The following is a 13,844-nucleotide window of genomic DNA, read 5'->3' as shown; positions in this document are numbered from 1 at the left end:
TTTTTTGGTTAGGGAAGTTTTCTTCCATAATTTTGTTGAAGATATTTGCTTGTCCTTTAAGTTGTAAATCTTCACTCTCATCAATGCCTATAATCCTTAGGTTTGGCTTTCTCATTGTGTCCTGGATTTCCTGGATGTTTTGGGTTACAAGCTTTTTGCATTTTGCATTTTCTTTGACTGTTGAGTCCATGGTTTCTATGGTATCTTCGGCATCTGAGATTCTTTCTTCTATCTCTTGTATTCTATTGTTATTTGCATTTAAAGTCCCTGATTTCTTCCCAAGGTTTTCTATCTCCAAAGTTGTCTCCCTTTGAGATTTCATAGTTGTTTCTACTTCTGATTTTAGATCCTGGATGTTTTTGCTCAGTTCTGTCATTTGCTTGTTTGTGTTTTCCTGTAATTCTTTGAGAGATTTTTGTGTTTCCTCTTTCATGACTTCTGCCTGTTGACCAAAGTTCTCCTGTATTTCTTTAAGTGATTTTTGCATTTCTTCCTTATTGGCTACTATCTTTTGACCCATATTCTTTCTCCTGGATTTCTTTAAGTAATTTTTGTGTTTCCCCTGTAAGGACTTCAAGCTTTTGATCATTTTTCTCCTGAATTTCTTTAAGAGATTTATTTATGTCCTTCATGTGTTCCTGTAACTGCATCATGACCAGTGATTTTTAAATCCAAGTCTTGTTTTTCTGGTGTGTTGGGGTATCCAGGACTTGTTGTTGTTGGAGAATTCGGTTCAGATGCTGCCATAATGCCTTGGTTTCTGTTAGTAAGGTTCCGAAGTTTGCCTTTAGCCCTCTAGTTCTCACTGGTGTTAGATGGTCTTGTTGTCACTGGCTGGCGCTTCAACCTCCTGTGGAGCTTTAAGGCTATTTCCGCAACCCTGGATGCTTGGGTTTCCTCTGGCCCTGATTGCTGATGTGCTGCCTTCCTCTTTTGTGCCTTTGGAACCCTGCTGAGTCTTGCCCCAAGCAATGTTATACTTGGATTGTCTCAGTGAACCAGGTGCTCCCCAACTGCCCTGTCATGGAGCTAAGACAGTGGAGAGTCACTCCCTCTGCTGATCCCCACGTAGGACACAGGCTGGCTGGTAGACAAACTGCCTATGTGCTCAGGTCCTGAGTGCAGGCAGACCCCTGGTGGTTTGCTGAAACTGTTGTCTTAATGGCTACTGCCTCCATCAGCTAACCTAGGCAGACCCTGGAGGCTTCTAGCCTCTGTACACTCTTACCTAGGCCTCGAGTGTTTTTAGCCTCTGAGATTTGCTGCTTAGAAGGGTCACCCTTTCTAGCTCTTTCTAAGTTCCGTTGGTTGGTTTAACTCAGCTGTTCTGGTTCAAACTCATCTCCAGGCTGACTGATTCATTCAGTCTTCTCTCTCTCTCAGTCTTTCTGGAACTGTTCTGTTTTACCTAATACTAACTCTAGCAATCTGTTCTAATCTTCTGGCTCCTTCTCATTCTCTGGATCATTGTGTCTTCACCTGTGTCTAGTCTAGCTTGTTTTCTTTTCAACCTCTGTAAGACTCTCCTGGTAAACAACCCCCCCACCCCTTTCTCCACTGTTCTCTTAAGTATCTTCCCTTTCCTGTCTCTTTGCATGAGAGTTGGGTACATCTTATTCTGTCAAATCTTTCTCTGATTCATCGCTTTGTCTACTTCTTAGTTAGACATCACTTTTAAACATGGGTGCTTTCTTCTATAAATTTTTCCCTTCATTGTTTAGGATAAAAGGTGTGTCCTAAGAGCATGTCTGTATTCCAGTCAAAGGGATTAAAGGTATGGGCTCAGGCTGAGCCACAAAACAACTAGAAGCACAATCTCAGGGTTCACAGTGTGATCAAATATCCTGCAACAGGTGACTGTTCTGAAGAAATATTTACTGGTCCTTTCTCTTGTCACACATTGCCAGATGACGCCAGAATGAATGTGAACAATTCTGATGGTATCCACCTCACATACACATAATTCCAGCACCTCCTCATCTGTGCTCAGAGCACGGTTGAGATAAACTAGTTACGTGTCAGACTCAGGAAACTGCCTGCACAGCTTGTGCCAGCAGCACTGCCATCTTTGTTGGTTCAGCTTACATCTGCCATGGGCCCACTGCAGCTTGGCCAATCCCATGCTGAGATGCAGCCTTCCCAGCCTGGAACTCAGCCATCTGCCCAAGCGTCTGTGCTTATTTCTTCAATCAACACGTGTTTCTCTGTATTTGCCAGACAGAGTTCTGGATGCTGGACATATAGATAAAACCTGACTAACCAGGAAAAGTATTTCTTTAGGTTTTTTTTTTTTTTTTTTTTGTTTTTTTTTTTTTGTCTAGAAAGGTCTTGTATTTAAATTTCCATTCCAACTGAGATCTCTTTAGAGATCTCCTCAATCACACACCAAAGAGTACTTAGCTGTCCACTTCCAAGCATTTTTCCTCATTATTTACCTCTACAAATAATATTTTATGTATTTATGTTTTTTGTCCTATTTGTGGTATTTACTGCTATGTCTAGATTATTAAACAGTATCTAACTGGAAACTGGAAGGACTCAGTTAAGTTGAAGGGACACTAGCCCACTTGAGCACGGCTCTGGCAAGCCTTGCTCTCCTCCATTTCCTCTGCCTTGCTAAGAATGTTAGATTATGGTCCTAAAGCTAGCCACCAAGGTGTGTTCCCTTATTTGGCCACTTCCTCTTCCTGAGGCTGACTACCAAGGTGCAGATATCAAAATATTGAAGTCCAGCAATCAAAAGTCCCCGTGGGACTGGAGAGATGGCTCAGAGGATAAGAGTACTGACTGCTCTTCCAGAGGTCCTGAGTTCAATTCCCAGCAACATGGTGGCTCACAAGCATCTGTAATAGGATCCAATACCCTCTTCTGGTGTGTCTTAAGTTACATACAGTGTACTCATATATATAAAATAAAGTCTTAAAAAAAACCCTCTCCGTTAGCTCACCTAATTAACACGTCCACTTAAAACTGAACACATCATTCTAGCAGTTTCCCCTTATACCTTTATAAACTTCCATTTTCCTATGTGCCACATCTGCCTATATCTAGAGACAGTCTTTTATCCCCCAGTGACAAATACCGCCCCCCATTCTTCCCTTCCCCCTCATCCTCTATCTCCTGTCTCTTATCCCCTACCCTCTGTCTGTCTGGGGCAAATAAATATCCTTTCGGCCGAAAACTTGGTTTTGGGGGATCCTCCGCTGATAATTTTCCTTTAAGTGATGTAAAATTAAACTTTAAAAAAAAGCTATTTGGCTTCTGAATTAGGGAACAGGTAAAAAACATTAAAGCCATTATTAAACCAGATGCAGTCACTTTCCCTCTGGTGTTATCATATACGCTTAGAAAAGCGCCAGGAACACTGGTAGCCTTCAGGTCAGGATGTCACTCTTAGCCCTGACTGTCCTGTGAACTCACTCTGTAGATCAGGCTGGCCTGGAACTCAGAAATCTGCCTGCCTCTGTCTCCCAAGTGCTGGGATTAAAGACATACACCACCACTGGCCAGCAAGATGTCACTTAAAAAAAAAAAGAATTTATTTATTTATAATATGTAAGTGCACTGTAGCTGTCTTCAGACACTCCAGAAGAGGGAGTCAGATTGGATGGTTGTGAGCCACCATGTGGTCCCTGGGATTTGAACCAGCCCCAGGATGTCACTCTTTTAGTAACGGGACACCAGAATTAAGAAAAAACTTGTATTGTTCCAGCTGTAACAAGTGACTAGATTGGCATTTGGTACATCGCAAGCCCTCAATCACCACACAATAAACTGATGACTCCTCATTTTACTAAGGGGGCGCAGCAAAGACTCTGCTAAGGTGTTTAGGAGCCCAGGGACTTGGATAGTGGCGGGGAAGCCCGCGCACAGGTTCAGTCCCTGCAAGGGACTGGTTTAAACCAGTCCAAGCCTTTAGTACTTATCAATAAAGAGTAAACCAGGTGGCTATGAACCGGAAAGGCCGCACAGAAACAAAGATGCTGGCAAAACCTTTCTGTCCTTGATCTGCCGGTCTCGTGACCACGCCTGCCACGTGATCAGACTGCCTGCGCCTGCGCACACAGACCCGGTGGCGTTTCCGGAAGCCCGCCATTGCAGACATGGCGGCGTCCCTGGGAGGGATGTTTACCGGTCAGCCTCCAGGCCCTCCGCCGCCGCCGCCCGGGCTCCCAGGCCAGGCATCGCTTCTGCAAGCAGCCCCTGGGGCCTCGAGACCATCTAACAGCACTCTGGTGGACGAGTTGGAGTCGTCATTCGAGGTAAGCCGAGATGTGGGCGTGTTTGTGCAGCCCTCACTCGCGTGCGGGAGGCCGCAGGTTAACTTCTTTCTCGGTCCCGGCGCTTAGTGGATGCGGGGGACCGGAGAATGGGAGTCGCTTGCCGTAGTTTGGGTATCGCCCACGGTCGGTGGTCTCAGGTCTGCTCCCGCAACCGCGACATTTCTGGAGACCGTGGCCTTGAAGTCCGCCCAACTCCCATCAACCGTGGGGCTCTTTAGCTTCCCAGGCGGCCTTTACCCCTGTGGGTCTAAGTAGGATGTGGTCTTCCCCGGAGCCTGGTCACTCGGCTCCTCTGAGATTTCAAGTCACGTACTGTCCGCTTTTCCTGTTCTTCTCCGTGTTCTGTGTAGACCTTCCAGTGGCCCCGGGCCCCTGTTTGCCTGTTAGTTTTTCTATTTGGGTGCCACCCCTTGACGTGTCTGGCTTTCGCTTTCTAGTCGTTATGCTCTTTGTTGGGATAAATTGAGTTCTTACTGTAGGAGGAAACTTTGGTAGAACGTCTGGGTTCATCCACTCTTGGATGCAGAAACTTAAGACCTCAGAAGTAACTTGCCCAAAGTCGGCGTTGGTTTACGCAAGTGAACACTGGTATTCTGCCTTTCTGGGCAAAAGCTGGCCTAGTCATACTTGTGAAAAGCACATACTTTCAAAAAATAAATTGTATTTATTTTATTACGAACTTGAGGTCAAAGGGGCAATTTGCAGAAGTCACTTCTCTACATCCACCATGTGAATGCAAAGGATGGAACTCAGGTGTGGTGGCACAAACATCATTACCGGATTAGCCATCTCACCAGCCCTAAAATTCTAGTCTTTTAATAGAACGGCATGCATTGTTTTTACCTCCATAAGACTGACTGTTGATAAAGGCCCATGCTTTAAATGATTTTCAAAGACTAAGGGGGGCTGGGAGGAGGTACACCAGGAGCTAAAGTTTCTGAAGTTAGTTTTTGTTTGTTTTGTTTGTTTTGTTTGCTTTTGTTTTGTGTTCCTAGACAAGTTCTCAGTGTAGCCTTGACTGTTGTGGAACAAGCTCTGTAGACCAGGCTGACTTTGGACACATAACTGTCTCTGCCTCCTGAGTGCTGGCATTAAACAAGTGCACCCCCACTGCCTGGCTTGAAGTTAAGTTTTTTCTTTTTAAGTCCGCATGGCCTACTGCCTTTGACGAAGCCACCCAAGCTCTGTGGGCCATAGGTTCCCCGAAATATGCACAGCATGCTCATACTCCCCAAATCCAACAAGACTTTTACAGAATAGGCAGTCCGGCTTGCTGAGCTGTGACAGGAGTGGGGAACCCTTGCCACTGTTTCTATACATCAGATCTGGAGCTAGCCAGGAGGATTCATTGCTTCTGAAGGGAACTTTGCGTGTAGTTTTGACTTGTGTTTGGAACCTAAATTTGGATCTGTGTCTGTGTTTTGTTTTCCGTGCTTGCTCATTGCTGTCAGGGTCTTGGTTGCAGCCTGTCCTCCTCTGTCAGCTGCCATCGTGCTCTTTCAGCTCTCTTGTCTGAGGGCTGCGTGTGCCCCGGTGGCACAGTCACATGTAAGGCTCAGTTTGCACCCGTTCTAAACTCCCTCTTTAGGATTTGATTATCCGTGTGACACTAACCATTTATTATCCAGACACCGTTACTTAGGATGTAGTGCTGAACCACACAGGCAGAGCCGTTGGTAGAAGACAAATAACAGTGGCTGAAAAGAATGGATAATAACATCAGTTACTTCTGCGGAAAGCTTGCAAGCTCCACTGTAGAGCAGGAACAGGAGTTACCATTTAGAAAGAGGAGACAGGCATCTTGAGATAGTAATAGATACAATTCATGTAAGGGTCAGCCAGAGTGGCGTGGCCATGATGGGCTTGGAAGGTCTCCAGGTGTGGAATGCGACAGTGAGCAAGAGGCAGGTGGTGGGAATGAGACCATGTGCTGACGCCAGCAAATGCCCGTGTCTCAGGGGCCAGGGCAGCTGAGATTTGCTTTACCGGGTATCTACACTGGCCCAAGTATAGATGCAAAAAGTGTCCACTTACTGACTGGTCTCAGGAGAAGCTACTTCCTGTTTTTTTATATATATTAAGATTGTGTACATAACCTATTTTTGTGTTTTGCTCACTCAGGCTTGCTTTGCTTCCCTGGTGAGTCAGGATTATGTTAATGGGACTGATCAGGAAGAAATTCGAACTGGTAAGATTTCCCTCTTTGCACACTGTGTTCTTGTCATCAGCAAGATTACATCTATGTGTTTAGCCCTGCATGTATCTGGGTTGTTTCCAGGGAGTAAGATGGGTACAGAGTCCCCATAAGTAATTGGCTCTCTGCTTGGTTCACTAGCTGACATGTTTTCTGAGTCCTTATAAACCACAAAAAATGAGCTTTTCATATGATAATACTATGTAAAACCAATGAACACTGCTTATTTTAAAACCCTCACTTTTTTTTTTTCACTAGCTGTGACAGAAATGTAAGTCTGTTATGCATACTCTTTTTTTGATTTTTCAAGACAGGGTTTCTCTGTGTAGACTTGACTGTCCTGGAACTCACTCTGTAAAACAGGCTGTCCTCAAACTCATAGAGATCTGCAGCCTCTCTCTGCCTCTAGAGTGCTGGGATTAAGGGAGTATAGCACAACCCACCCTGTTATGCATATTCTTAAGTGTATCCAGGGTTAGGGTTAGGATAACTTTTTATTGTGGAAATTATCCTTATTTTAGAAAAATAAGTCTGGATTGTGTTCTTTGCAAGACTTAACTTCTGTGTTGTGTAAGGTCTCTGACCTGGGGAAAAAATGAATTACCTGCTATTTCATGCTAGATTTACATATGGAAACTTGAAGATGGTTATTATTGCTGTCATCCAGATTAAAATCCCAAATCATGTCTAAGAGAAAGTGCTGTTTTAATATTTTAATTATTCATTTAGTGGGGGTATACATGTGTCTGTGTGTGTGTGTGTGTGTGTGTGTGTGTGTGTATTGTGTACATATAAACTTTTGGAGTTTCTTTTTTCCTCTCTCTCTTAAGGTGTTGATCAGTGTATCCAGAAGTTTTTGGACATTGCAAGACAGACAGAATGTTTTTTCCTACAAAAAAGGCTGCAGTTGTCTGTCCAGAAACCAGATCAAGTTATCAAAGAGGTACGAATTTGACTTTCCCCCAGCTTTTAAGGAGGACAAATGTCATTTGGATTCCATTGTGTGTTCACAAGATGTACCCGCTCCTGTGAGTTGTAGGAGGTCTGCATAGGTCTGATGAGGGTGCCAGCATTTATGACAGCCTGGACACACAGGGAGATGATTGGCGTGGGAGCGGAGCTGCAGACAGCCTTGCCTACTCATCTCACACACTGGTTTTCTTGGAAAAGTTTTCTTAAAGAGCAGGCTTTGCCTCCTGAGAAGTTAGAAAACCAGTATAGAGTAAAAGTTAATTTGGACAGGAACTATAACTATGTTCTCAAATTGTTTTCCTTGGTACCTTGCGCATAGGAAATGATCTGTTACCGGAATAAAAAGTAAATATTGCAGCCAGATGTAGTGGTGCGTGTCTTTAATCCCAGTTCTCAGGAGGCAGAGGCAGGCAGGCCTCTTTAAGTTCAAAGCCAGTCTGGGTTACACAGCAAGTTCCAGGCCAGGGCTATATTGTGAGATTCTATTTCTTAAGAAAAAAAAAAAAAAGGAAGGAAGGAAATTTCTGGAGTTCAGCTCCAGCAGGGTTCTGGTCTGAAGGGCAGGTGTGTGGAGTCAGCAAAAGCGAGTGTGACCACCATTTGTTTTTCAAACAGATGGCTCTGACTAGCTTGAGCCCTCTACTTATAAAGCAGCAGAGCATTCAAGCATGAGCAGTTTCAATCATTTCTCTTGACTCCTTCCCAGGCATCAGTGACACTTACCCATCTTGGTTTCTTTTCCTCCTCCCACTCCCACATTGTCGTTAAGTGACCTTTAACTCATATCTGAGCATTAACTTGGACTTCATGTCTGTGCATACATTTATATTGTAAGCCAAATGATTATATCTGTCTCTTATTAGGACTGAACCTAGACTGGTAGCAAACATGCAGTTTAAAAAATGATTAATCTTTAACAGTATGTTGCTTTTTTATTTTTGTAATCATCAGAGAGGGTGCTACCCTGCCTAAAATAATATTTTTCAAGTGTAAGTCTAATTTTATGGCTTATATACCATTTGGTGTGAACAGTAGATGTAGTCCTTCATACATTCTCAGAAAGGTAATGATTAATATCTAAATCTTAAAACTGTTGGGGCCAGGTTTCTATTTTTCTTGGCAGATTCTACATGTACTATTTGCCTCCAAGGGGAATGAGAGATTTAGATTCTATGTTGATTTTTTCTGGCATTGGAAGGATGTCTGGCTTTTCTGCCCTTTGTTCTTTCTTTATATGTTTGATAGGTTCTTAGTGCCTTATTTTAAGACATTATCTTCTAAATTCTTGGAATATAGTTAGCTCTTTTTTAGATTAGTTAAGTAAACAAGAATCATTAACCTTAGTGAGTTCCTCCTACTTATTCAGGATGACTGTAGAAGCACTGGGGCCAGCCAGGAGAACTGGTTTCTGTGTTTCAAGGCACTTGGGAGGCAGAGGCAGGTGGATTTCTTTCTTTGTCCCCCCCCCCCCCCCCACTCCCCCAGACAGGGTTTCTCTGTATAGCCCTGGCTGTCCTGGAACTCACTCTGTAGACCAGGCTGGCCTCGAACTCACAAATCCGCCTGCCTCTGCCTCCCAAGTGCTGGGATTAAAGGGGTGCACCACCACCACCTGGCTGGCAGGTAGATTTTTGAGTATGAGACCAGCCTGGTCTACAGAGTGAGTTCCAGAACAGCCAGGGCTACACAGAGAAACCCTGCCTCCAAAGAAGAAAAAAACCTCCAGGTTCATCATAAATGCAGCTATAATCATGACTAATATAGTGAAAATGAAACTAAAAATTACGGAAAGAGTAAGAGCAAAACCCAGACATTCTCCCTAAGTCTCCCTAAGATTGGTATGGACCTTTGCAATATTATTTCCAAAAGTCCTTGCTAAGTGGACGGGGCTCTCCAGGGGCCTTGCCATAAGGAGCTCTGTGTGGGAAACACTCATGGCATTTCCAGAGGTGTTAGCATGGCTTCCGCCATTTTTCTAGTCAAGGTTCATCAAAAAGGCTTTTCTCAATTGCTTTAAACTAGGGTATTTGGAAATGAGTTGCAATGAGAAGTAGGAAGTTTTAATGGTATTAGGTAATTCCTGCCACCCCAGTATAGCCGACTGAACTCCCAGCTCCAAGCCAGTGACACTCCACTGAGAAAAGCAAAACTGAGTAATGGATTTTGGTAGCTTTTGAAATAAACAGGTTTCCCTCAATAGTTCATCAGTGAGGGTCTTTTCAGCCAGGAAACCAGCTGTTGAGAACAGTAATAGTAAGATCATAGTCTTTATACCCTGTTACGCCAAGTCATTTCTTAATGTGAATACCCCAACGATATGGAAATGGTTAGGGCTACTATTAAAAGTTTTGCTTGTTTTATGTGTAAGTGTTTTGTCCCACAGTTGTTAGTATGTGTACCACCATGCCTACACATGCTAGAAGAACACATTTGTTCCTCTGGAACAGGAGTTATAGGTGGTTGTGAGCTGATTTGTGGGTACTGGGAACTGAACCCAGGTCCTCTGCAAGAGCAACCAAGTGCTCTTAACCACTGAGCCATTTCTCCAGACAGACCCAAAGCCAAATTTCAATAAACCGTTTATCATCACTGTTCATATTAAGCTTTTGAAAAAAGATGTACTTTTTTTTTTTTTTTTTTGAATTTTGAGGCACGGTTTTTCTGTATTGCCCTGGCTGTCCTGGAACTCAGTCTGTAGACCAGGCAGACCTCGAACTCAGAAATTCGCCTGCCTTTGCCTCCTAAGTGCTGGGATTAAAGGCATGTGCCACCACCGCCTGGCTAAGAAGTAATTTTTTAATATTTTATAATCTGAAGTTGTAGAATAGTAGTGTGGATCCTTACAGACAGCTGTTAACACCTGTTTCATGTTTTCAGTGTTTGGTATTTTCACTAGTGGTCTTTTAGATGTTCTGAAGTGATTTCTAATCTTAGACTTGTGTTTTTTCTTATTAAAAGAAAAACCATTAAATACTAAAATTCTTATGTTAGGCAGACATCTCTCATTGGAAGAGTTGCTTTTGCCAGGTGGTAGTGATGGCAGTGGTGGCAGCTAATTAACACATTTTTAATTAATTAACACATTTTTGATTAATTAACACATTTAATTCCAATACCGTGGAGGCAGAGGCAGAGGCAGGTGGATCTCTGATTTCCAGGACAGCCAGGACTACACAGAGAACCCTGTCTGGAAAAACATAACAAAACAACAAAGAATTGCTTTCAAATAGTAGAGCCCAAAGAGCGATGAGCTTTTAAAGCTTTGGTGGGTTCCCTTGTTTTGATTTTGCTTCTTAGTGCTGCTTTTTTAAATGCCATTTCAGCATAACTAGGCAAATACTCTTTGAACTATATATCTCTTCCCCTTTTTCTTCCTACTCTTCTTCCTGTTTCTTTTTTGAGACAAGGTCTCACTGCATTACCCAAGCTATTATTGAACTCACTGGCCATAAATCACAAAAAACTGATTCTGCCCCAGCCTTCAAAGTAGCTGAGCTTACAGACCTGTGACTTTATTCATGTACTCTCGGGTGAGGTGACTGGCCTCATCACTTTGTTTCTCCCCCTTTTCATTTGGTCTGTAGGATGTCTCAGAACTAAGGAGTGAACTGCAGCGGAAAGACGCGCTGGTCCAGAAGCACTTGACAAAGCTGAGGCATTGGCAGCAGGTGCTGGAGGACATCAACGTGCAGCACAAGAAGCCAGCTGACATGCCTCAGGGATCCTTGGCCTACCTCGAGCAGGCATCTGCCAACATTCCTGCACCTCTGAAGCAGACCTGAGCACTCTGGCCTGTGGTGCAGCCTTGCAGTCTTGCCAGACATCTTTTCTACCGACCTAGCATGTTGGGAGGACTCTGTTGGATAATGAGCTGGTGTTAGTTTATGTCCCTATTTATAAGGTAGGGTTTCAGTATGAAGCCTGGACCAGCCTTTAACCTCTGATCCCCTGCCTCAGTTCCTCTAGTACTCTAAATTCCTGAATACTTTATAAAATGTCTGTATCTTTGGTAAAGATGGGTTTTGTTTTTTGTTTTAGACTGTTAGGATCATCACATACATTCTTACTTGGCCTTTGCCATTTGTTATGACAACATTTTGTGACTTCATCTCCCTTTTTTTCTTAAGCTTTGAATTTGGTGAAAAACCTGAAGGAAAAAAGTGTTTAATAGTTTGAGAAGCTAGGGGATATGGAGTTTGGCTCTCAGCCTTAATAATGACTAGTGGGAGTGGAGACACATGCAAATGTGCTGTTCCAGAACTGTGTGCTGCCTCCTGAGGAATCTGGCCTGCGGTGTGGTGCTTCCGGTGTGGTGCTTCCGGGTGGCACAAGGCGTGTGCATTTCACAGGTCCCTGAAGTTTCAGAATGCCCCTTGGCTGCATCCCAGGCACAGTGTTTTGTTTTGTTTTGTTTTGTTTTTAACTTTGCCGACTTTCTTAAATTCTATATATGCTTTGTGAATTGTGACTATGTTGCTATGTTGTATGCCAGTTAGAAAATTCCTTGATTATGTAAGATCTTGACTATTTTCATGTGTATGCTTGATTGTATGATATTTAGTGCCCAGACCAATTAAAACCAGCCTGAGGCCATCTAGTCCCCTTAATTAGAATATGTAAATTAAACAGTGTTGAAAAATTTAGGCTGGCATGTTGGCATGCTTGTAATCCAGCATTTGGGAAGTAGAAGAAGGAGGCTCAAAGTTTAATCTCATCTTCAGCTGCATAGCAAGTTTGAAACTGTTGTAGGTTACATGAGATCTGCCCCATCTACCCTCAACCTCCAGATAAAAAAAAAAAACCCAACCAAACAAAAAACCTAAAACCTGTGCATTTTCTGAAGTACTGATGGGCAGCTTGGCCGTTTTTGGATCTCTTAACTAAAACCTAAATAAACTGGTTACATTTTGGCAGGTTTTTTTTTTTTTAATAATAAAGAGGATGGTGAAAATATGGAAATCATCTTTGTGCTTAGTGAAAATATTTTTAAGTTAGTTTATATACAAGTTACTGTCATTTTTTTAAAAAATTGAATTCAACAGGTTAAAATAATTTTCCCATATTGTCAGTTTGTGTGTGTATAGTATATCTGTGAACATGTTTGGAGAGGAGTACATGTGTTTTGTGAAGGTCAAAGATCCACTTCTGGTAGACTAGAGAACCAGGTGGTAGCTATTTCACATTACCTTTGGAGACACAGTTTCTCACTGGATTTGGCTTTGTTTACTGGCCAAGACTAGCTGGCAGTAGCTGGCAGGCCGCAGTGATCTCCTGCCTCTCTTACTTCCTAGCCCTAGGATCAAGCTGCTCTACTCAGCTTTTTATCCTGGTACAAATGCATGAGCTCAGGGGTACACACACACACACACACACGCATGAGCTCAGGTCTTCAGTCACACATGTGCACACACGCACACTTTACTTACAGAGCTGACTCCCAGCTCCAGCTCCTTCCTCCTAAGTGGCACTTCACTGGCTGTTGAACACACAAATTCCAAGCTGTGTGTCTTTCAGGGGTTCCTGTTGGCTTGCTGCTCCTATATGTAACCTAACAGATTCAGGGAAGTTTGCTTGTTTCAGTTGGGTTAGGGTTAGGGTAACCTGAGTAAGACAGGCCTTGCTTCATGTACGGCCCCATGCCAGTTGCTTTCTCTAGGATTAAGCACTATGGTGATTTCTGCCACTTGCAGCTGTCTGTCCTGGGCTCCTTCAGTGCACCTCACCAAGATTAAACAGTTCCCTTGATCTTTTCCAGCTCCTTATTCAGTCTCTACTCTGCTCCTTCCTTCACAACTGTATTTGTCTCCTACAGTTGTGCTTGTGATGATCTTTGGCAACAGATGGGATGGCTGTTCACGTCCTTATCTTCTATATGTGAACTTAGCTTCTTTAACTGTTGGCATCTGTGACTGTTGGTTTTTAGCTGAAGACTCCTACTCAGCTTTGTTTTCTAAAGTGCTGTTGTATGAAAGATATAGTTCCAGAAACTAACATTGGTTGTGCCAGTCCTGGGTATTAGTTAGCCCAGCATGGGTGCTACAGTCAGGTCTGTTTCTGGACTCCTCTAGTGGATAGTCTGGACAGGAGCAGTCAATCACCCTAGTCCACTCTTTGGAACTATCCTGCACAGATAGCACAGACCTGCCAGTGTCCAGAAGCTGACCCAGCCCTGTTCCTCTGCTGAGGTAAACAAGCTCAGAACACCAAACTTCAGAGTCACCTAAAATGATGGTGAGGTGAGACAAGTCACTTAATAGTCTTATTGGCACATAATACTCCCAAAACCAAGTCACCATGTCATTCAAATCACCAGACATCCTGCTGGATGAGATGAGTGACTGTGACCTTTACCCACTCTGATGGTTAATATTATCAACCTGACAGGATCTAATCCC

General features: G+C 43.4%; 1 protein-coding gene across 1 annotated transcript; it reads left to right on the top strand.

Moving 5' to 3' along the window:
- Window positions 1-4,071: 4,071 nt before the first annotated feature.
- On the top strand, window positions 4,072-12,359 carry Med28 (mediator complex subunit 28). The gene is made up of 4 exons (XM_052198914.1): window positions 4,072-4,262; window positions 6,405-6,471; window positions 7,308-7,420; window positions 11,034-12,359. Exons 1-4 carry the CDS (start codon window positions 4,104-4,106, stop codon window positions 11,229-11,231), a joined length of 537 nt encoding a protein of 178 aa, XP_052054874.1. The 5' UTR covers window positions 4,072-4,103; the 3' UTR covers window positions 11,232-12,359.
- The last annotated feature ends 1,485 nt before the right edge of the window (window positions 12,360-13,844 follow it).

The sequence above is a fragment of the Apodemus sylvaticus genome, chromosome 11 (assembly GCF_947179515.1).
Source record: "Apodemus sylvaticus chromosome 11, mApoSyl1.1, whole genome shotgun sequence".
Classification (NCBI taxonomy): domain Eukaryota; kingdom Metazoa; phylum Chordata; class Mammalia; order Rodentia; family Muridae; genus Apodemus; species Apodemus sylvaticus.
The sequence above is the reverse complement of the archived record's forward strand: the minus strand, read 5'-3'. Positions and strand labels throughout refer to the sequence as shown.